General features: G+C 42.1%; 2 protein-coding genes and 2 non-coding genes across 7 annotated transcripts; 1 reads left to right on the top strand and 3 right to left on the bottom strand.

Annotated features, from left to right (window-relative positions):
- Nucleotides 1–6,520: 6,520 nt before the first annotated feature.
- Nucleotides 6,521–11,089, bottom strand: LOC112265566 (52 kDa repressor of the inhibitor of the protein kinase). Its single transcript, XM_024442983.2, has 5 exons — nt 10,488–11,089; nt 9,244–9,364; nt 8,970–9,077; nt 8,782–8,818; nt 6,521–8,680 (listed from the first exon to the last, which is right to left on the bottom strand). Exons 1-5 carry the CDS (start codon nt 10,574–10,576, stop codon nt 6,777–6,779), a joined length of 2,259 nt encoding a protein of 752 aa, XP_024298751.1. The 5' UTR covers nt 10,577–11,089; the 3' UTR covers nt 6,521–6,776.
- A 44-nt stretch (nt 11,090–11,133) lies between these two features.
- On the top strand, nt 11,134–11,205 carry trnap-agg. Its single transcript has one exon. It is a non-coding gene; the product is annotated as a tRNA-Pro (tRNA).
- A 221-nt stretch (nt 11,206–11,426) lies between these two features.
- On the bottom strand, nt 11,427–11,498 carry trnap-cgg. The gene has a single exon. It is a non-coding gene; the product is annotated as a tRNA-Pro (tRNA).
- Nucleotides 11,499–11,945: 447 nt separating this feature from the next.
- Nucleotides 11,946–23,385, bottom strand: LOC112265565 (dual specificity tyrosine-phosphorylation-regulated kinase 1A). 4 transcript variants are annotated; one of them, XM_024442978.2, is made up of 12 exons: nt 22,593–23,385; nt 20,722–20,791; nt 18,521–18,717; nt 18,236–18,328; nt 17,871–18,059; nt 17,581–17,728; nt 17,174–17,460; nt 16,847–16,993; nt 16,580–16,720; nt 16,158–16,461; nt 15,835–15,959; nt 11,946–15,512 (listed from the first exon to the last, which is right to left on the bottom strand). In XM_024442978.2, exons 2-12 carry the CDS (start codon nt 20,729–20,731, stop codon nt 14,952–14,954), a joined length of 2,202 nt encoding a protein of 733 aa, XP_024298746.1. In that variant the 5' UTR covers nt 20,732–20,791; nt 22,593–23,385; the 3' UTR covers nt 11,946–14,951. The 4 variants fall into 4 exon arrangements, with proteins under 4 accessions (XP_024298746.1, XP_024298747.1, XP_024298748.1 ...); XM_024442979.2 differs by lacking the exon at nt 22,593–23,385 and adding an exon at nt 21,775–22,303; XM_024442980.2 differs by lacking the exon at nt 20,722–20,791.
- Nucleotides 23,386–23,790: the final 405 nt, after the last annotated feature.

Raw genomic sequence — 23,790 nt, 5'->3', positions numbered from 1 at the left:
TTTTGCATTTTCAGTGTTATACTGTAGCCGGTTGTAAAAGATTGTTACAGTAATGTATACCTACTCAAATATACAGGTTGGCCGCTACACGGTTTAACTCTCTACCCAGCCTCCCTCACACTCAATCCATGGTTGAACACATGGTCAACCAATGTGGCCCTGATCTCATCCGAGACAACTGTCCTTCCTCATCCTCCTCTTGCTCCTCTGACTCTCACTCCTTCACCTCTAGCTCTTGCTTCACCATTGACTTCCATTTTCCTCCAAAACAGGAGAGCTCATCTGTGGCCTTTTATAGCACTAAAGCTCTGATTTCTAAGTGAACAATTCAGCAACTAGTGTTTACACCTGTGAGGAGTGGGAGTTGCCAATTGGTGTATAGAGCTTGGCAGAGATTTTAATTTTGAATGTTGTGCCTGATATAGAGAACTGTGTGTAGTGTTTTGCAAAAAGTGTGATATAGAATTGAAAACTGAGTGTAAAGCAGGATAGTGCTTGCAATTTTGCAAGACTTGGTTTAGGGATTTGGTACATAAGTTTCGGGTTTCGGTGATTGCATTTCAAGTTCCAATTTTAGTGGGTAAACAATTGGGAAAAACTGTGTTTGAGCCAATCAGTTGTGTTGTGACAAGGTATACAGAAGATAGACTCAATAGCCTTGGTTTCTGTTGATGGAATTTATATGAATGACTAGAATAGTCCACCCTGAAGCCGTATAATCGTATGAATATGAAATTGATTAGAATTATGTATAACCATAGTCTGTACAATATGTCTATAAACCTTATTTGAATAACAGACAGACTGTCTGAGCAAGATTCAGTGCCGACCTTGGCTGGGGCCACTGAGAGTACTTCCCAGGGTCTCCCTATCTTGAGGGAGGATGGGGAGTAAGTCTCCCGGAATCTCCTAATCTTTGTCGGCTGGGTAGCAGAACATTGTGTGCTAATGTTAGTGTGAATGTGTCTGCGTATGTTAGTGTGAATGTGTGTGCGGAAGAAGCCAGTATAAAATGAATTGTTTTGTATAATAGAGCAGCGCACTCTCGTAAATAAACTTACTATCGTAGCTGGGCCTCCGTCTGATTCATTTCAACCAGTTTCTTACAAATTCTGGGTTTCAGGCTGAGTAGTGAATTAAATTGGGTTTATGAACATTGAGAACATAATTCTCGTATCAGTTTCTCAAATGACTGCCTAGCCTGGTTCACCAACTACTTCTTAGATAGAGTTCAGTGTGTCAAATCGGAGGGCCTGTTGTCTGGACCTCTGGCAGTCTCTATGGGGGTGCCACAGGGTTCAATTCTTGGGCTGACTCTTTTCTCTGTATATATCAATGATGTCGCTCTTGCTGCTGGGGATTCTCTGATCCATCACTACGCAGATGACCCCATTCTGTATACATCTGGCCCTTCTTTGGACACTATGTTACCAAACTCCAAATGAGCTTGAATGCCGTACAACACTCATTCCGTGGCCTCCAACTGCTTTTAAATGCAAGTAAAACTAAATGCATGATCTTCAACTGATTGCTGCCCGCACCCGCCCGCCCGACTAGCATCACTACTCTGGACGGTTCTGACTTAGAATATGTGGACAACTCCAAATAGTTAGGTGTCTGGTTAGACTGTAAACTGTTTTGTCACCAAAGCCCCATATACTACCCACCACCGCGACCTGTATGCTCTCGTTGGCTGGCCCTCGCTACATAATCGTCACAAAACCCACTGGCTCCAGGCTTTGCCGGGTAAAGCCCCGCCTTATCTCAGCTCACTGGTCACCATAGCAACACCCACCGGATGCACACGTTCCAGCAGGTATATTTCACTGGTCATCTACAAAGCCAATACCTGCTTTGACCGCCTTTCCTTCCAGTTCTCTGCTGCCAATGACTGTAACGAATTGCAAAAATCAATGAAGCTGGAGACATATCTCCCTCTCTAACTTTAAGCATCAGCTGTCAAAGTAGCTTACCGATCACTGTACCTGTACACAGCCAATCTGTAAATAGCACACCCAACTACCTCATCCCCATATTGTTATTTATCTTCTTGCTCTTTTGCACCCCAGTATCTCTACTTGCACATCATCATCTGCACATCTATTACACCAGTGTTTAATGCTAAATTGTAATTATTTCGCCTCTATGCCCTGTTTATTGCCTTACCTCCCTAATCTTCTACATTTACACACATTGTACATAGATTTTTCTATTGTGTTATTGACTGTACGTTTGTTTATGTGTAACTCTGTGTTGTTGTTTTTGTTGCACTGCTTTGCTTTATCTTGGCTAGGTCGCAGTTGTAAATGCGAAGTTGTTCTCAACTGGCCTAACTAGTTAAATAAAGGTGAAATAAAATAAATAAATAGCCCTATTTGGTAAAAGACCAAGTCCATATTATGGCAAGAACAGCTCAAATAAGCCAAGAGAAACGACAGTCCATCATTACTTTAAGACATGAAGGCCAGTCAATGCGGAAAAGTGCAGTCGCAAAAACCATCAAGCTTTGTGATGAAACTGTCTCTCATGAGGACCGCCATAGGAAAGAAAGACCCAGAGTTACCTTTGCTGCAGAGGATAAGTTCATTAGAGTTACTAGCCTCAGAAATTGCAGCCCAAATAAATGCTTCACAAAGTTCAAGTAACAGACACATCTCAACATCAACTGTTCAGAGACTGCGTGAATCAGGTTTTCATGATCGAATTGCTGCAAAGAAACCACTACTAAAGGACACCAATAATAAGATACTTGCTTAGGCCAAGAAACACGAGCAATGGACATTAGACAAGTGGAAATCTGTCCTTTTGAGATGTTTGGTTCCAACTGCCATGTCTTTGTGAGATGCAGAGTAGGTGAACGGATGATCTCTGCATGTGTGTTTCCCACCATGAAGCATGAAGGAGGAGGTGTGATGGTGCTTTGCTGGTGACACTGTCTGTGAATAATTTAGAATTCAAGGCACACTTAACCAGCATGTCTACCACAGCATTCTGCAGCGATACGCCATCCCATGTGCTTGGCGCTTAGTGGGATTATCATTTGTTTTTCAACAGGACAATGACCCAACACACCTGCAGGCTCTGTAAGGGCTATTTGACCAAGAAGGAGAGTGATGGAGTGCTGCATCAGATGACCTGGCCTCCACAATCACCCGACCTAAACCCAATTGAGATGGTTTGGGATGAGTTGGACAGTAGAGTGAAGGAAAACAAGTGCTCAGCATATGTGGGAACTCCTTCAAGACTTTTGGAAAAGCATTCCAGGTGAAGCTGGTTGAGAGAATGCCAAGAGTGTGCAAAGCTGTCATGAAGGGTGGCTCCTTTGAAGAATCTCAAATATAAAATATATTTTTATTTGTTTTTACATTTTTTTGGTAACTACATGATTCCATATGTGTTATTTAATAGTTTTGATGTTTTCACTATTGTTCTACAATGTAGAAAATAGTAAAAATAAAGAAAAAATAGGTGTAGTTGTCCAAACTTTTGACTGGTAGTGTATATATTTTATATATATTGGTCCGCAGGCTAATCTCTGATGTACATGAACAATAATCAAATATTTTACCTGAAGCTTCCTACCATGTTACAAGTAGTAGCCTATCAGGATGATGATTAGTTAGAAAGTTGCATAGAGCTAGTGAGAATAATTGATTTGCTTACAGCCACTGGATTCCAGTGGATAGTTTGAGGAAGGTGATGTGGAGGAACTGACAGAACATGCAGTGGAGATTAGACTACTGCAATGCTCTACTTTCCGGCTACCCGGATAAAGCACTAAATAAACTTCAGTTAGTGCTAAATACGGCTGCTAGAATCCTGACTAGAACCCAAAAATTTGATCATATTACTCCAGTGCTAGCCTCCCTACACTGACTTCCTGTCAAATCAAGGGCTGATTTCAAGGTTTTACTGCTAACCTACAAAGCATTACATGGGCTTGCTCCTACCTATCTCTCTGATTTGGTCCTGCTGTACATACCTACACGTACACTACGGTCACAAGACGCAGGCCTCCTAATTGTCCCTAGAATTTCTAAGCAAACAGCTGGAGGCAGGGCTTTCTCCTATAGAGCTCCATTTTTATGGAACGGTCTGCCTACCCATGTCAGAGACGCAAACTCGGTCTCAACCTTTAAGTCCTTACTGAAGACTCATCTCTTCAGTGGGTCATATGATTGAGTGTAGTCTGGCCCAGGAGTGGGAAGGTGAACGGAAAGGCTCTGGAGCAACGAACCGCCCTTGCTGTCTCTGCCTGGCCGGTTCCCCTCTTTCCACTGGGATTCTCTGCCTCTAACCCTGTTACGGGGGCTGAGTCACTGGCTTACTGGGGCTCTCTCATACCGTCCCTGGAGGGGGAGCGTCACCTGAGTGGGTTGATTCACTGATGTGGTCATCCTGTCTGGGTTGGCGCCCCCCCCTTGGGTTGTGCCGTGGCGGAGATCTTTGTGGGCTATACTCAGCCTTGTCTCAGGATGGTAAGTTGGTGGTTGAAGATATCCCTCTAGTGGTGTGGGGGCTGTGCTTTGGCAAAGTGGGTGGGGTTATATCCTTCCTGTTTGGCCCTGTCCGGGGGTGTCCTCGGATGGGGCCACAGTGTCTCCTGACCCCTCCTGTCTCAGCAACCAGTATTTATGCTGCCGTAGATTATGTGTCGGGGGGCTAAGGTCAGTTTGTTATATCTGGAGTATTTCTCCTGTCCTATTCGGTGTCCTGTGTGAATTTAAGCGTGCTCTCTCTAATTCTCTCTTTCTCTCTCTCGGAGGACCTGAGCCCTAGGACCATGCCTCAGGACTACCTGACATGGTGACTCCTTGCTGTCCCCAGTCCACCTGGCCGTGCTGCTGCTCCAGTTTCAACTGTTCTGCCTTATTATTATTCGACCATGCTGGTCATTTATGAACATTTGAACATCTTGGCCATGTTCTGTTATAATCTCCACCCGGCACGGCCAGAAGAGGACTGGCCACCCCACAAAGCCTGGTTCCTCTCTAGGTTTCTTCCTAGGTTTTGGCCTTTCTAGGGAGTTTTTCCTAGCCACCGTGCTTCTACACCTGCATTGCTTGCTGTTTGGGGTTTTAGGCTGGGTTTCTGTACAGCACTTTGAGATATCAGCGGATGTACGAAGGGCTATATAAATAAATTTGATTTGAGGTAGCTCTTCGTTGTTATTCCAGAAGTCAGCGTTGAATCTTTAAAAAAGTGTGGTTCATTTCAATATCATAGAACAAGTCTTGTTTGTGCCTCTTTACTTATTATTTCTGCTCAAATAGGGATATAAAAATAAATTCCACAATTAAGTTCAGAATTTTGTTATTACCAGAATAAATCCTGGAGTGTACATTTTAGTATTGATAATCATTCATTTATCTGCAATCTTTTTTAATATATCCAAATAACAATGTTGCTTCCTACCTTACTGTGGATTTCCTCCACCAGGAAAACATTTAGATAAATATCCTATTCATCTAATTTCCTCTGTAGACAGAAAATAAAACCGGTGGAAAATGATTGTTTCACTGAATCGCTAGAATGAACTGTCTTGCTTGACCTGCTTGCATCCCATTTAAAAAGTGAACGTATTTGGAGCTCAGTTGTGCCAGCGTAGTTCTTGGCGCCGTGTGATGTCAGACATACCAAACAGAAAAAGCTGTCAACTAGCTGCATATGCATAACTCTCGCCCAATTAAGTGATGACATACTAAAACACCATATTAAGGTTGTTACCAAGACATATTACAAATTCTTGTTATTATCAGAATTGTTTCCAACAGGTAATTTTGAGCTGTAATAATGTGTATCAATTTACCATCTCGCCAGTTGTAGTCCTAAAAAACGGAAATGAGTTGCCGCTAGTTCATTCAACCACTCCTATGGGGAAAAGTAATGCGAAAAACAGTGTTTTGGGATAAATGCCAAAAATAAGGTTCGAGTTTAACACAAGTTTTATGAGAGCTTTTGTTCTGTGCGATAATATTAGTCCGTTAACATGACAATCTTAACAATCTTATTTTCGGTGTTTAATTCAATTTTAAAAAACGGCATTATTTTCCCCATAGGCTTTGTCCAATGAACCATTGCGGAATTAGTGCCTACAAAAAGGCGCCATTACAAGGCCTATGGCTCTTTCGGGATGACGATATGTACTTTGACACTTTTGAGATTGGACTGCCCTCTTGTGGATTTTCCCAAATAATTTCAAGACAACACTGACATCCTAGCAATAACGTAGACTACGGTAAAATTGCAACATTATATCATTACAGTATCTTGGGATCATTTTTCCGACTCTACGCGAGGTCATGGGCAGGTCACAGTAACTGGTAGACTTGTGCTTGTATCATAAAGGAGGGAAATGGTATAACCTTTCTGTAAAGTTGTCATAAAACAGACTTGCAAATAATGATGACAAATACATATTTACCCTCCGAAGTTATAGTGGTAGCCTATAGTTAATAGGCTTTACGCCTAAAACAACAAATGTATATGATGAATACCAATAAAATAAAGAGCAGTATCATTCAAGACAACAAGTGGCATTTAATTCGAAATAAATATACATTTTTAGAAACATTTTTAATGGCAATATTAATGCTCAAATTGTTACACAATTATGCCCAAAATACCCCTTGTCTAGAGGTCATATTTTACTCAGACTTTACAGTTACAATTCACATTAACCTATCAATTACTAAAGCTATAATAAAACAGGGAGACGTTATTTGAATGTAATTTTAATTTGATTTTGTCCCCTTATACTGAACAAACTTAATATCCTATATCACCACAGTGCTGATCTCAGCCTCAACCCCATGTTCAGGCTCATCCTCAGGGTACAGTCTGCAGTATTTGTCAACCATGACATCCAGGTCATGCTTAACGTGAGAGTTTATGTGGAGCACAGCCAGACCCTTGCACCTGTGTTTGATAGGTGTGTCACTGAGATAAGTCTGCAGGCGTTTCCTGGATGTCTCAAAGCTGTTGCTGTCCTCCAGCATCAGGACAGGCAAGATGGTCAGGACCTTCAGGAAGCAGTTGACGTTGGGGAAGAACTTGACGTCCGACAGCTGAAGTGTCTCATGGATGGTGGAGGGCAGGCGGACCTCCTTGCTCCGGTGCTTCCATTTGATCTTCCAGCAATGCAGCTCAGCGGGCAGCGTGTCTGGGTTGGGGAGGTCCTTGCAGTACACATCTGCATGGTTCTCCTCTGAGGTGTTGAACTTCATCTGGCCCATGATGGCAGGGACCAGGGACAGGCACTTGAGGGCTTTGAGGTTGCTCTGGGAGAAGATGTCGTCCACCTCATCGATGACGCCACGGATCACAGGGACTGTCACGTACTCCTTGAAGTAAGTCTCTGGAGGGATCTCGCCTGCGTCGGCCGAACGGTGCTTCCGGAGGAACAGACGAGGCACCTTCACTGGGATCTCCATGGTACCCGCCAGATTCACAGCCTCTTCAAACCAAAACTCATGGTAGACTTCAATGTTGTCGAAGACTTCATTCAGAGAGTGCAGGACGGCTGTTAGACTGTTGGCAGCGAAAAACACATCAAGAGCTTCCCCTTGCAGGTTTTTGCCAAAGGCTCGTGTGAAAGAAAGAGCGTTTTTCAGGATGACCAAGGTGACAATGAACTCAAAGTCAGCCAGGGTCTCTGCGATCGAGTAGGCGTCCCCAGTTATAGCATCAGGGAACTTGACATTCTCATTGTCCCGAATGCAGTCCATGCACAGCAGGAGGGACTCAAGCAGGTCCACAGTCAGTTCAAACACGTTGTGCTGCTCTGTCCAGTTAGAGCTACAGGCCTCCTTCAGCTCGGCTGCCTTCTCATCATTTTCTTGGTGGTAAACAGAGATGGCCTTCTCCAGCTCAGCCTGCAAAGAGCGAGACTGCTTAAAGAAGAGATCAATCTTTCTCAGGGTTGCCATGACAACCTGCACGCTGGGGAAGGGAAGGCTGTTGGCCAGGTGGATATTCAGTGCGCAGGTGGAACAAGGCGTGTGCATTGCCATGGGGTACTTTCCCATCAGTCTGACAGCCACAGCTTTCATCTTAGTGGCGAAGGTGCCGGTGGCTACATGGGCCTGGCCGCGGCAGTCCTCCATTCTCAGCCCCCACCCGTCTGTCACCTGGGTCTTCAGCTTCTCTACCAGTGAGGCCTCGTCCCCCTCGAACGGCAGAAAGTCCAAGAACTCCTCCCTGAGAGCATTGGACTGGTCTACAAACCGCAGAAAGAGAGGCAAGTGTCTCTCCCCAGCGAACTCCACCAGGTCCCCTGTGACCAGTGAGAAGAAGCGACTCTCTCTCACCTCCATGAGGACCTCCTCTCTGACAGTACCCTCGCAGACTTCAAGGAGCTGGCTCTGCTGGGATGCGGAGAGGTACTCCACATTCACTGCTGTGGCCTCAAACCGCCTCCTCAGAGCCTCATCTCCAGCATTAATGCGGTACTCCAGTAAGGCCTGGAAATGACTGGGATCTCTCGCTACTCCTTCTGGGACATTGGTCTCTAATGGGATGTTCTGCTTTCCTAGCATGACAACGATCTCAAACAGAGACCTCAGGTAATCTCGGAAGTCCTTCTCCTCTGCGGACAGCTTGATTTCCTCCTCAGCGGCATCTTGACCCTCGGTTGCCTCAATGTCTTTCTTTGAGTGGAGCTGTTCAATGGAGGATGCCACTGCAAGAAAACAAAAAAATTAAATTTGATATAAGTTAATAAGTAAGTTCAACAGGTGTATGGATACAACAATGCTTTTAAACAAAAACAATGCAACTTACATCTTCTCTCTTTAATTCTCCTTATGTCTTCTTCAGTCTGTTAAAACAATTATTTAAAACACAAGACAATATTTATTATTAGACTATTTACTATTACATTGAAAACAGACCTACAGAAATGTCAGTAAAATATTCCTTTTTGAAGCAACACTAGTATATAAAGTTCTTGCAAAAAATAAAAGATATACCAATTCTTTGATCCGCTTGCGATGTCTGCTATGAGGATTTTTGAGGTGGCTTGTTAAATCAAATATGGTTGGAATAGCAGTATCCTTCAGTACTGTTCTATAAGGGCTCTGAAAAACAATAATGAAGAAAAAACAAGTTATTCAAATACATGAATATCAAAACACAGCTCAAGACCTCTCAAATGTAAAATTATGATCATCTCTACAAAGATAGATTGTTCAGTGAGGTAGGCATGTTTCAAACAAAGATCTTTGTGGTTTGACACACACTTACTGTTTTACAAACCATAGCCGGGTCAAAGTGTTTGGCACACAGTCTGTAGTGTTTATTGAGTTGGTCTGATGTTTTTGCCTCCAGATCGGCCCGACGACAGTTCTCAACCCAGAGCCTACATCTGAACAAACCATATTATGAGGGGTTAGTTGGCTTTTTGTTGATAGGCCTAGTTACCTAAAAAACTATTTGGTTTAAATAATCAAGATCCAGACTGAAGACGACGATTAATTGTGTCTCCCGACCCCTCCTGTCTCAGCCTCCAGTATTTATGCTGCAGTAGTTTATGTGTCGGGGGGCTAGGGTCAGTCTGTTATATCTGGAGTATTTCTCGTCTTATCTGGTGTCCTGTGTGAATTTAAGTATGCTCTCTCTCGGAGGACCTGAGCCCCAGGACTACGCCTCAGGACTACCTGCCAGGACTACCTGGCCTGATGACTCCTTGCTGTCCCCAGTCCACCTGGCGTGCTGCTGCTCCAGTTTCAACTGTTCTGCCTATGGAACCCTGACCTGTTCACCAGACGTGCTACCTGTCCCAGACCTGCTGTTTTCAACTCTCTAGAGACAGCAGGAGCGGTAGAGATACTCTGAATGATCGGCTATGAAAAGCCAACTGACATTTACTCCTGAGGTGCTGACCTGTTGCACCCTCGACAACCACTGTGATTATTATTATTTGACCTTGCTAGTCATCTATGAACATTTGAACATCTTGGCCATGTTCTGTTATAATCTCCACCCAGCACAGCCAAAAGAGGACTGGCCACCCCTCATAGCCTGGTTCCTCTCTAGGTTTCTTCCTAGGTTCTGGCCTTTCTTGGGAGTTTTTCCTAGCCACCGTGCTTCTACACCTGCATTGAATTGATTATTTTTATGTTTTAGTGCTGGGGTGGAACAAAAACCAGCATGCCCATTCACTCTCCAAGACCAGAGTTTGAGATCCATTAATTAAATGGTACCTGGTGTATATATTTCCCAATCGTTTCACTAAAGGTACGATGGATCAACACCATGAATGCAATGGGGGCTAACTTATCTTTACAGCTCCACACACACCACCTACCTCGCTGCAAGTGTGCAGGCTAACAAGCAGGCTAGCTAGCCATTTTCCATATACTAAAGTTAGCTTTGATGACTAGCGTGCTACTGAACACAACATAGCTATATTTAGCCAGCTATAGAATAATTAATTACTCCCCGAGAAAAGTAGGGGTTCATATTGTGATGATCAAACTTTGTAATACCTTTCTGGATCTCTTGGAAACCTGAAAAAAGCCAAATCGGATTGAGTGCTCTTTCTGGTGCAATTTGGAGCCGCGCAAAAATTGGGCATTGTGCATAAACGTGTACTCAATTTCAAATCAATTTAGTATTTATAAATATGTTTTAGGTTTAAAAAATGTCAATTACACAAGCTAGCTACCTGTTACTTTTAAATTAACCTAACAAAACGCGCAACAGTGCTAAGAGTGGCCTGGAGGATTCATCGTGGCCTGGAGGAGAAAAAGGAAACCGAACTGCTTCCATTCCACACAAAAAAATTATGTCACGTCACGTGCTCATTGGCGTTCTCTCTAAGCACAGATCCAAAATCAGTTCTAACGGACAACAATTCTACATTTACATTGTAAGGGTTAAACGCAAAACTACCAGAGGCTTGCAGATGGCCGCTCTGTCTTCAACGTTACATTAACGATTTGGGTACACTCGAATCAGAGGTACCCCAAATTGCAAAAATATACATGGTTTGTCATGGCAATTGGACAAAAAATGCGAAGTATAGTACATTTTAAACTGCTACTACAGGTCAGGCTCATAAAAAAAGACAATACAGACGTGCTTCGATAATAGCGTGAATAAATTAAAAACATGTGGCACTTTCGCTCATCTGGCTCGTTGGTCTAGGGGTATGATTCTCGCTTAGGGTGCGAGAGGTCCCGGGTTCAAATCCCGGACGAGCCCTCTTTTAATGTCTGAAATTAAATAGGGGTCAACGTTTTGGATGGAATCATGGAGACTTCTCTATACATTTGCAAAAGTTAAAAAGAATGGACAAATTATACTCGCGGAGTGAATAGGCTATTGCTAAATCTCTACGTAATTTCACCAAATGAACTATTTTTACGACGTTGTTGCTATGGTACAGCATTGCATCTATCGTTGCTCTCCAAATTTAAAAAGATGGGCTCGTCCGGGATTTGAACCCGGGACCTCTCGCACCCGAAGCGAGAATCATACCCCTAGACCAACGAGCCACGTCATAGAAATAGCTGATCAACATTCTTATCAAGTAAATTCCGGTTGATTTATCTCATCATTTGGCCGAATTAACGACAAGTCACGTTCATAAGGTAATTTCAACCACAATACTCTATAATACTACTCATCTAAAGCTCATCTACACCCATTAAATGTAGCTTGTTGTGTATTATTCAAGATTCATTCAGGCTTTTTCCCCAACACTAGTACTATACTGTCTTGATTTGTGTTAAACCGAGTTTATCAATGAGTTTGAATTATAATAATAGGCTACACAAAGGAGTTATGAGGTTAAGCAGTTATTGAGCACAAAATTGGCCACCATCATGGTCATTTATTTGGTATTTGTGGTGGTAATAGCATTGGTACAAGACAGTGTATTCCTGGAAGAAATACACACTGGTGTGTGTGAAGAAGTGTAGAGGAACAGAGGCTCACAACAGTTCAATTAACTTCTTTTTATATATCATACATAAGACTGTCTTAATATAATACAAAGGGCATTGTCATATACACAGCAAAGTCTTGACTAGATCTTACAATCTGTGGATACATGGACTTATCCTTTTCTCCATGCTGTTCAGTTGTATAGTGCATGTACAAAAAACGTTATAAAATGTGAAATCAAAAATTGAAGGAAAATATATTCAAATTAAAAATCAGAGGACTTGGGCTTCTGTAGGGTGAGGATATGTCAACAAGTACTCAAACATGTGTGTGAAACCCACAAACATAACAACCTTATTGAAAATGGAACCACTTTTTCCCCCAACCATGTGCTTTTCATACAACCAAAAAGTAAAGTTTGTGGATGTACATGCACTTACAATATACCCTGTGAAAATTAAGGTTTGAAGATCTAGCTTTCCCTGTTTGATTCAAACCCTACCTCATAGTGTTGTCCTGATGTAGTCAAGTACCTCTGCTCAGAGGCCACATTACACCACTGACTAAGAAAACTGAGATCTTGCCCACTGAACGGTCACCAAATTGACAAACATAATCAACATACCAGCAGGAGCAAGGTAGTGAGTTCTATACTTCCTTTATTAAAAAAATATAAATATATACATAAATTCTATTTCCACTATTAAAAAGGGGCTGCATTTCATGACAACTGCTCTAGATCAGAGGTCAATCAGCATGATCTGAAACAGGCTCACACTTAGAGGTTTTTTAAATCTTTATTTTGGAATGTTTAGTACCAGTATGAGTGTAAGCAAAACCACTGGCAGTTTGAGTCTCAAAAATCATGGAGGGATATGAAAAATGATTGTGATTATAACCTAAAACATTCAGATAAAATTTAAATATCATTACAGGTAGCTTTTACATTTGAGCTTGTGGTTATACCAAACATGATTTTTCCTTGTGATGGTCTCTCCACTGAACTATGATGACAATAGAAGTGTCCTGCGGTCTGCGTGTAACTAAGAAGGCTGTTATGAGCAGGACTTTGGTCTAGTTACTTTCCAGAGTAAAAAATAAAAAAACATTAAAAAATGCACTTCAAAATCCCTGATATAAAATAAAATGAACGAAAAATGCCTTTACTAACGGTAGAGTTCTAGGGACATGCATGTCTGCCAAAGTTGAGCACACATGCTCAGGACATTAGCAAGAGGGCTGACTGGTACCCTTCCAATTTGAATTGGACCAAGCTCACAAGGAGGTGTACTTCCAAACCACTTAGAAAATCAGATTTACTGCAATTGTCTGTACACTGCCAGGGTAATGAGACTACAATAGTCTTGAGTTTTATGGCAGTAGCTAGCATGTTGCCAAATTATGTATGAAAGGCAGCAAAACCCTTTAAAATAGTATAAGTGGGAGAAATGCAGAAAGAGAATGCAGTGATCTACATTGAACCATCAGCTTTTAATTCTGGTACTCTGGAGCCTGCAGAGTAACTACCAATGTCTTAAAACATACCAAGGTTAAAAGAGAGTCCCAAAAATAATCTACCAATTAATATGGAAACAGGTTTGGAAAAACATTGCAACCAAATCTGCTTAGAATATACGGTAGTTAACAGTTGTTGAACTTAACGGTTTCCAGTTTTGCTAAAGCAATACATTGCAGCGGTTTTGTACTGACGTTAAAATAAGATCTTGATAAACTGAGTCAAAATTGGTGAACTGCTACATTATTGGTTACAGACACCTAATATGCTATAAAACTGCTTTGGTATATAAAAAAAATATATATCCAAAGGGAAAATAAATTCTTGTAAAATTCACAGCATAATTTGAGGAGAAAGAAAGGCAGTCACTTAACTAATTTTTCTCTCTTCAGTTTCCGTGTTTAAGATGGAGACATTTGTGCAGGTGTTCAGATGAGGAACTACATGCAAACGGGGGAAAAAAAAGGGGGCGGGGGGAATGGACTCTGGATGTTTTTTGTTTTTTTTTACCACAAAATCCTTAATCTGTGAACAAGATTTGAAGGAAGTAATGTTTAGGAGATTGGTGTGTACAAGAAGACCCTGTAATGTGGGGCCCCATAGATGAGAAATCTTTGTAGAGAAAGGCCTCAAATCTTCATTCTTAAATGACCCTTTTCTATCATTTTTATTCTCCTTAAACAATTAAGGGCTGTCTACAGATAAAAATAGAGGAAAGCCATCTTAATTCAATTGATATCCAGCTCCGACCCATTCCAAGTCCATGAGTCGTAAGGCCAAAAGGTTATCTGAGAACCAGCCATTGAATGAACCAGTCTTCCTCACGCTGGGCCGGACCCTTTTCTTCTCCAGAGCCCATCTGCTCTCTCGTCTATGCCAGGCCAGGGCCAGCTCATCAGGCCCCCAGGTGGGCAGCACTCCCCCCTGACATCTTTCACCTGCAGGGTATCCCCTCCACTGTCTGGGCCAGCGCACACTATAGGAACTCCACTGCTATGTGCTCCCCTCTCAGAGTTACACAATACCGACAGACAACACGAAATATCACCGCAAACACCTTCCTCCTGGTCAAGCTAAAGGTTTTAAAAGCAGCTCTTCTGTGAAAATTCACTTTAAAAAAGGGTAAAACAATCAACAACCTGTGGAAGAAAAATGTCAGAAATTCCAGTTTGAAATAAGAGGATGTGTTAGCATTTCATTAGACAGCTACCTGTAAAACTGCTTCTAACTTTATCCCCAAATGCTCACCAGAAGATTTTGCCACGTAATACCAGATGGTGGTTATTTGTTACATGAATTTTGTGAAATGGCAGATGAATGTCTCAATTTTACTATGCTTATTCTGCAACATTATCATGTGCCTAATGATTGCAAAAAGAAAAATGACAGATATCACGTATTCTTTTAACAAAGGTTCTTCTCTGTAGTAGCGGTTCAGCGATATCTCCCTTCTGACGTGAGCAGCTTTTGTTCGACACACCTGTTGTAAAAAACACCACCTTAAAAATGACGCACAGGGGGAACACACAGCCAAATGTCAGTGCAGTCACGAGCTGGCCATGGAACTCTGCTGCACACACACTCCAGTCATGGGAGACTCCTCCCGGTCCATGCCCTGCCTCATGCCCAGGTGGCCCTCTGGTAGGTAGTGAGACGGCCCCATGTTTGTGCCCATGGGGTAAGCTGGGTGGGCAGCCATGCCTGTCTCCTGCCTGGGGTTCGAGAAGGCGCCCATCCCCATGCTCAGCCCACCATGATGCCCAAAAGGCAGGTGGCGGAGCTGGTAGGCCTGGTTACCGTGATTCCCAGTGGAAGAGGAAGATGTGGAGGAAGAGGAGGCAGAGGAAGACAGGGAGGTCATGGACAGATGACCATGCACCACCTCCATGGAGTCCTGTGTGGAGGAGCTGTGTGTGGGGGAGGTGTAGTGCCGCGGGCGGGGCCGTGTGGCCATCACCTGCCCGTGGTGATGATGGGGGTGCAGGGCCTTGGGGTGCTGAGGGGGGACGTGGAAGGTGGTCTCCTGGACTGGGTGGGTCTCTCCGGACACCGGCTCTGGTCCGACCCCACCTCCCCACACCAATGGGGGAGGATAAGGCTTTCTTGCCTGTCAGTAGACCACAGAGAAATCAATTAATGTCTCTCGTACAAGCGCCGACTTTGCTGATCGCTACTTTGAGGAAAAATTGACTTACTATGACTGATGTGGTTGTCCCACCTAGCTATCTTAAGATGAATGCATTAACTAAGTTGCACTAGTTAAGAGCATCTGCTTCAATGACTAAAATATGAAATGCTCCTTGGGAAAATATACAATTAAATTCCCAGTGCATTTAATTACACGTAAATAATATTGACTACATTAGGACTTACAACAGGTTGTCTATTGATTAATTAGCTTATTCAAATGAATGACAAAGACATGTCACCTGTGGACAGAGGGTGTCACCGTCAATGGCTGGCATCACTGCCCCAAAGTGCCCTCCACTGTGTAGGTGGTGATGGGTGGGGTCTGACCTCGCTCTACCACTGGTACTTGTCCCAGACGACCCTCCTGCAAGAGAAGAGGGCACAACCTCAGCCCATCACACTCAGACAATGCAAAAATGACTGAACATAGAAAAGGTTGAAAATACTTTAAGCACCACCATCAGTTTGGTTTCCCACCAGTGCACTGAAAAACTGAGACATGAGTCCACAACCGCAATAATCAGAGGAGAGAAAGAGGGTCGATTGAGCCAGGGAGTGTTACCTGAGCTGGAAGAGGTGCTGGAGGTGGTTCCAGAGGACTGGGACTGCTCCAGCGCTGGGCTGGTAGACACGCTGCTGCTCGTGTTGGTCCCCTCGTCTGCAGTCTTCTTGAAGAAGCTGTGCTGAAGGGCGTAGTAGGGCTGGATGCGGCTCTTCGGGTCATAGTCCAACATCCGAAGGATCAGATCCTTGAACTTCAAATAGTCAGCAACAGCATGGCCAGACTCCCCAGCCCGCCGGCCACCTGGACCACCGGCCTCTACACCCAGGATGGAGTGGAGCTTCCGAGAGGCTGGAGGCTTATACTGCTCAGAGGAGAGACGAGGGGGAGAGACAGGGAGGGGTTGTCAGGTACTTGAACACAACACTACCAAAAGCCAATGTTAGGACATCAGATTGAGAAGGGAACTACAGCAGACTCACCCTTTTTCCATCTTTGGTCTTTTTAACGCTCCATGTGCCATCTGATAGCTTCTCAAAGAACTTCCTGGCTTTTGGGGCTAGGTCCATAATGTGATTGGGGGGGATACCAAGAACTTCAACTATCTTATTCATCTGGTCCACCTGAGAATTATAGAACAGAACAAAATATTGCCATGGATTAAATGTTAATTGCCAGTATCAAATTTATTCACTCAAAGTTGGCTATATTTAAAACAACCTCCAGCTAGTCAGTCAAGCACACTGTACCTCGTTGGCTCCACTGAAGAGGGGCTCTCCAGTGTGCATCTCCACCAGGATGCAGCCAAGGGACCACATGTCGATGGCCAGGTCATAGGGCATGCCCAGCAGCACCTCTGGGGAGCGGTAAAAACGACTCTGAATGTACTGGTATATCTGAGGAAGGAGAAAGAGTCAATCACAACCCATTCTTATCGATATCGTTACAGGTATCAGCATTACAACAATCTTGAAAACAGAACATATGGCAGAGGTATACAGAACATACGCAAAAAATGAGACTTGTGCAAGATTAAACTCTTTTGGACCAAGACAATAAGTAATAGATTAGCATACCCTCTGTCCCAGTTGGCAGGAGCTGCCAAAGTCCACTATCTTGATGGCACTCCTCTTGGGGTTGCACAGCAGGATGTTCTCTGGCTTCAGGTCACAGTGGATGATGCTGAGCTCAGGCGTGGCCAGGAACAACAGCGCAGTGCAAAGCTGCTGAGCAAACTTCCTGGTCAGGTTGAGAGAGACACCACGGAAGTTGGTGTTTCGCAGCAGGTCGTACAGGTTGTATGAGAGCATCTCAAACACCAGGCAGAGGTGGTTCCGGAACATGAAGTGACGTTTCAGGTGAACTACATGACAGGAGAAAGTGTCAGTCAGGTGTGGCTGATACACATACAAGAGAGATTAGTGTAAAACATGATGTGCGATAATAACGGCTTGGACAACAGACAAGCACTAGAGTGCATTACCTATGTAGTATTTCATCTCGGTGTCATGTTTGTTCATGAGCTCTAGGAGGCGCACTTCAATCTGGGCTTGATTGAGAAAAGCTTTCTTGTTCTTGATGATCTTGATTGCAACCCACTCCTGCTCTACACGGTCATAAGCTTTTACAACCTACAGCAATCCAAAAGAGAAAAAATACCAACATTTTCTTGTTATGTTTTAATCACACGAGCTGCCCAAGTGCTCAAAATGAGAGCAATTTCCAAAGTTGATCATGGGAATAATGTTGATAATAATTTATAAAAAAGTATACCTGTCCAAATGACCCTTTGCCTATCAAGGAGTCAATCTCATAGCGGTCCATCCATTTCTCCCCATTCTTGACAATGTAATCGTAGTTGTCATCGTCGTAGCCATCATTGAAGACCTTCCTCTCTTTCTTGTGACTGGAGTCTTCACCCTGACCCGTTTGGTGCCGCCGCTTCTTTTTTGCATAATACACCTAAAGTCCAGGAAATAACCCAAATACAGACATGAGCATATGTACTTCTTGATCTAACTGAGAATATGAAAAATATTCTTAACTTGCATTGTTTGTTACTATATCTGCAATTCAAACACTCAAATATGAAATGTTGTGACAATTGCAGTATATTGAACAGCAGAAACCAGTCTCACCTCATTGATCTGTTTATAGGTTTTGATAAGGTCTATAGAGAGCTTCCGCAGGGGAGCCAAAGTAGGGTCACGAAAGCACTGGGGCATGTGCCTCTGTAACAACAAACCACAAAAGAAATCATGATCAACACAAAATAATTCTTACATTTTGCAATCGAAATGAAAGGCTAGTTAAAGTTCTGATTTCTATTGGGCACGTGTGTGCATTAAAAAGTGTACGATTCTGTACATTTTTGAACACTTGTATCTGTAACAAATTGACAGGTTTCTGTGTTGCTTGTATACCGGATTGGCAGTGAGCTGTTGCGTTTGGTCGCTGTACGGTAGGACCGCAGCAGTTTGGTCAGTGCTCGGCTGGTGGCGGTCACTGTACTGCTGGTGCGTATGGGGCATTGGAGCAGCCATCGGAAGACCAGCAGCGTGGAAAGAAAAAGAGGGCGCCAGCCGGACGGACGAAGGTTTGCATGCTGAAGTCTCTCCTCCTGAAAGAAATAAACATTGACATGAATTAACGCTGAAATTTTAAATAAATAAAAAAATATATACATTATACAAACTTCCCCTGAAGTAGTGACAACTCAAACATTTCAGACTGATTTGTCAATGGAAGGTTTCCTGCCTTGACAAACTGATCTAAAATAGCACTTCAAGAGGCCTAGAAGTGGAAGACACTTCAGCACACTGACCTTTAACCCTTACATTGCAGTATGAATCTCAATGATTATCTAAAATGGGATGTTGATAAATTCAAACTATTATTTAACTAGGCATGGGTGATAAATTCTAACTAACATGCTACGGTCGGTGTAATTTACCTCATACATTGACATGAGTAGGAAGACATATAGTGCCATGTATTACTGTTAAACAGTCCTATTATTCAAATTATATATATGGTATGTTTGTTGTATTAGCATCCATGAGGGCCCCTTTGTATCAAATGGAAGTTATTGGCTTACACTAGTAATAATACAAAATATCTGTGTACTTGTACATTGTGTAAAGGCTTAAAAAAAAATAAAAAAAACGCACGCACACACAAAAAACATGTTCATATGGTAAAGAAAATAGGCATGTATATTTTTATTAGCCTTTGGGGGGGGGTGCTGTAGAATATGTACTTTTAAATCTGGAATAAAAATGAAATATCAGTACACCCTGGGAAGTAAATCATCCTTTTCTTTATGTGAAAAGGAATCAGAAAATTATTACATTGCTTGTTCATCTATGAGCAACTCTCACCAGACAACACAATTCACCAACCTACACAGTAACCACTATTCAGAATCCCAGCAACAGCACCTAATTAGCATAGCCTATCACCACAGAGATACAGCGTGATTTGGCAAGCCCATCAACGCACAGGCCAATCACAACGCAGTATGCAAATAACCTACTTTTGTTGCCAGGGCAGAGCAGCTCCCATTTTCCAATGAGAAACCAAGAAATAAACAAGAAATAAAATTGAACTTTGGCACACTTAGAGGCCGCTTTCAGCACACTAGAGCCTGGCAGCAAAATAGCAGCACAGCCCAAAACCTGCACTCCATCTGAGAGCACTAGAGACAGAGCTGACCCAGCTGTGGAGGAACAAATATATCCAGATAGATATTATTAGGAAAACCTTTGAAATAAAAATGTACAGTAGCTATTGCAGGAGAATCCAGTTTAGAATTATACAATTGTAATATGCAATTTCTGACATGTCATATTTACAATAAAAACATGTATTAGGTATCACTGATTGTGGGGGTGATCTCAGAATCTGACAAAAACTAATATGGTAGCCAATTCTAACCCTACTACTTAATCACGATAAGTAGAACAGTACCATACTTTATAAATTGTGACATGTGTATAATATTGTACATTTAATATTATATAGGCCTTCATATAATTATATCTGGGGCTGGTCAGTTCACACTTGTCCTTTGTGTAACTGTTCAACAATGCTTGCCAGTTGTTCAAGCATGCTTCCAAGCTCACTAAATGCAAAATACTAGTCTAAGGATGACTGGCATTTCTTTCTCTCTTCTCCACTTTCTTGGCTGACATCTTGAGGTGCACCATGGTTCTATTTTAAACTTCACTCCATTTCATGTAATCCCAATTCCAAATTGTAAACTTAATAATGCAACCAAAATTCCAGGGAGAATGCACTGTAATGGTCGAGAGGAACGCGACAAGGCAGTGTTAATCAAGAATTGAAAGAGTCTGAATTTGAACATGAGGAAAGTCTAATAAATAATACAAATCTACTGTGACTGACAATTTATGGTGGAAACGTCTTCATCATGTGCAATTTGCTTTGCACAGACAGACAACTGAAAGTTGTTTTGAAGTAAGCAGGTAATTTATTTAATAATTTAAATATTATGTTTCATGTATATTTCTGATTAACAAGATATGGTTAGGCTGTGGGGGGAAAATCCAGAAGAGTGCCTCCTCCCCACAAAAGAGAAAATATGTCAGTTATTGCAGCTAACCTGGATGCATCGTCTCCTGTAAAATGTCATATCATCCTGGAAGGAGAGTCCAGCAGCAAACCACAACCCACTATAAAGAACAAAAAGGAGATAAGTATCATTCATTGACTGCATTTTTAGGTGGGATCTACTTTCCAAAAGCACAAAAACTTGACAGAAAAGAAGAGGGAGGAAAAATACCAAAACACTGCAATGGCAAAAAATAAAACTACTGGATAGTAAAATGCACATATTTTGTAACTTTAGAAAACTATAATCACTCCAACAATCACCATTTCCCAGTCAGTCTGGTTAATCTCAGTGAACCAATGATTCTCAACATGCCTAACACAATTAACCTTATAAAGCTATGATGTATGAGGCTGCAAGAACAGTTCAGAAACATGGTTTCACACCAAAAAAACAGGTGCAATCTGAACAAGCAGGTCAAATCAGCTTCACCATTGTTGTGACCTGGTAACATTAGAGATCTCCTCTCAGAATGTCTTTAGTCACTTGCAAAGTTCTGGAGTTTCATTAACTTTATATACAAATGTCATGAAGATGACCCAAATGACTCAACAGCACCTAGCTAATAAAATATGACATTTATAGACATTGAGCGTAAGTAGTTTTAGTGTGGGAATGCTTGCTAAATATGATATGCAGTACAAGCCCACATTGCTACGCAAAAGTGTTTTGAACACAAACTGTAAGACCATTTAAATTATTCAGAACGGTGCATATAAAGTAAAGATAATGCTTCCAACTGTACCACTAAGGATAACCAAGGTAATTGCTTGTGAAGCATAAACGATCGAAACATTCCGTTTTCAGGACGCCTTCTGGACAGTTCCTTTCCTGACTATTGAGTTTAAGCATGAACACAGGCCTATCTACATGGATATAGTTTTAATTCGAATTTTAAGTGTTGTATGTAACTTTATATCTAACTGACTACCCTATAACATTTTTTATTTATTAAAACTATTCAGTTTTGCTACATACTTGCACTCAAAACGGCCTGTCATCAATTCAAAATAAGGAATTATTAACTGTTAGCTAGCTACTCACAAGTGATGGAGTATATCTCCCCATGGTTGGAATTTCGATAGCAAATCATCAGTTTAGTTAAGCCTTCTCAAGAGCAGTTATGTCAGTGGCAGTCTGGCTTCGTCTACAATGACAAATACTACATAGCTAGCTTACTCACTAGCTAGCGTTACCCTTCTAGCTTTGGTACGTTAATAAGGCAAGCAATCCGTTTCCTCTCGCCAGTGATTGCAGTGACGACGTCTTCTGCGAGCGAGCTGTATGGGCCTAACGTTAGCTTACTAGCCAGCTTCGTTAGATGACCAGTTAGCGAGTTAGTTAACTAGCAAGCCAATAACGCTGGTTATGGGCCCTAATTGTTAACTGGCTAACGATCGTATACTCGAACGTTCGCTACCACGTTATCTTGCCCCCAACTTTCTAACAGGTTAACGTAAGCTAGCTACGGTAGTTAACGCGTCAGCTTTGCTTGCCCATAAATACTTAACGTTAGCTAGCTATTAATTTACGTTAACACTTTGACGTAACGTTAACCGATAGATAATATTAGCTAACGTTAGTTACAACTAAAGGGAAATGCTGTTAGATTTTTTTTAAATCTAACTAGCTAGGTAAAAAAAAAATGTTTGGTGTAGCTAGATCCAGAGCGCTAACGTTAGCTAGCGAATCTGTACTGGCTAATGTTAGCAACATTCTTACGACATCCGGCCAATGCAATGGTTGCTGCTGATCGTTAGCTAGATGACCGTAAGTTACATTAGCTAATTACCACCCCAAGTAACGTTATCTACCTTTTTTTTTTTTACACAACACACAGTCAGCTTCATACACGGGCTCACCTCTGATGGCACGATCTTCATTTAAAGTCAATTAACCTGTATGATAGGGCAACTTATCCAGCTTGAGCTTCTCCGCCCCCACTGTCGTCGGCTAAGTTAAGTCAGTCAGTCAACCTAATTCACGAAACGCGAAGGTGAAAAGTCTTCTCCACTGGCAAACCAAGTTTAAAAAAATGGCCATCCAAGTAAAACTTCTTGACGATCAAATGCGTCCCCAACCAACACAATTAGTTATCCACCCAACTTCGACTAACACCAGCTGACGACTAGCGCCAGCTAGCTATCTATCTAGTTGACTAAACGAACGTGGCTACTATTAACTAGCGAAGGTTAGCTAACAATATTCTGTAGCTAGGAATTCAACTGCAAAATAAAAGGTAGCTACATTCAAATTGTTCCGTTTTCTTTCAAGCTCACCACCGGAAACATGGACGTGGAAAACCATAACGAAAAATAATGAAGACCCAAAAATATGAAACCAATATCATGCCCTAAGATACGCTTATTTTTGGACAAAATGTTTTATGTCAATTTTCACAAAATGGCGCGCGTCCCAAACCTGCGCAGTGAACCGGCCCGGTAGACCACAGACGCTGACAACTATAAGTGCGGCTCCCACTAGATATATTTAAACTATGCTAAATCATTTGCCTTTTACTTGTCCTACTCCGATCCATTCGACGCATCGTTTTCAACACAAATGTCAATAGTATATCCAGTGATTGCATTATTCCGGCGGGAAGGGACAACATTTGAAAAGACCTTCTGACAAAATGGCGATTGCCTGAGTTGTTACTATGACAACTGTCAATCAATCTATCAAATCCCCGGATGAACCAATGACGAGGATAATTCAACCATAGATTAAAAATTGTATGCTGTCATAATTTGTCAATCAATCAGTAATTCTAATGAATAAATTGTCTCAATTGAAATATAACATTCTAAAGTAGAATAAAATAATCTAGATAGGATTTCTAAATTCGAAAAAAAATGCATGAATAGTTAGTTGTGTTGCAGGAATTTGCCAAACTTTATTGCATCCATGTTTGAGGCAGTAATAAAACTGTATGACTGCAGTAACACATTTTCAGAAAATGAAATGCAAGACATACAGACCTAGTCTTTTTTACAGTCAGATTGACATCATGATTCCTGAATATAAACAAGCTGTGTGATATTGTTGCATAGAAGAACC

The sequence above is a fragment of the Oncorhynchus tshawytscha genome, linkage group LG13, assembly GCF_018296145.1.
Source record: "Oncorhynchus tshawytscha isolate Ot180627B linkage group LG13, Otsh_v2.0, whole genome shotgun sequence".
Classification (NCBI taxonomy): Eukaryota; Metazoa; Chordata; class Actinopteri; order Salmoniformes; family Salmonidae; genus Oncorhynchus; species Oncorhynchus tshawytscha.
The sequence above is the reverse complement of the archived record's forward strand: the minus strand, read 5'-3'. Positions and strand labels throughout refer to the sequence as shown.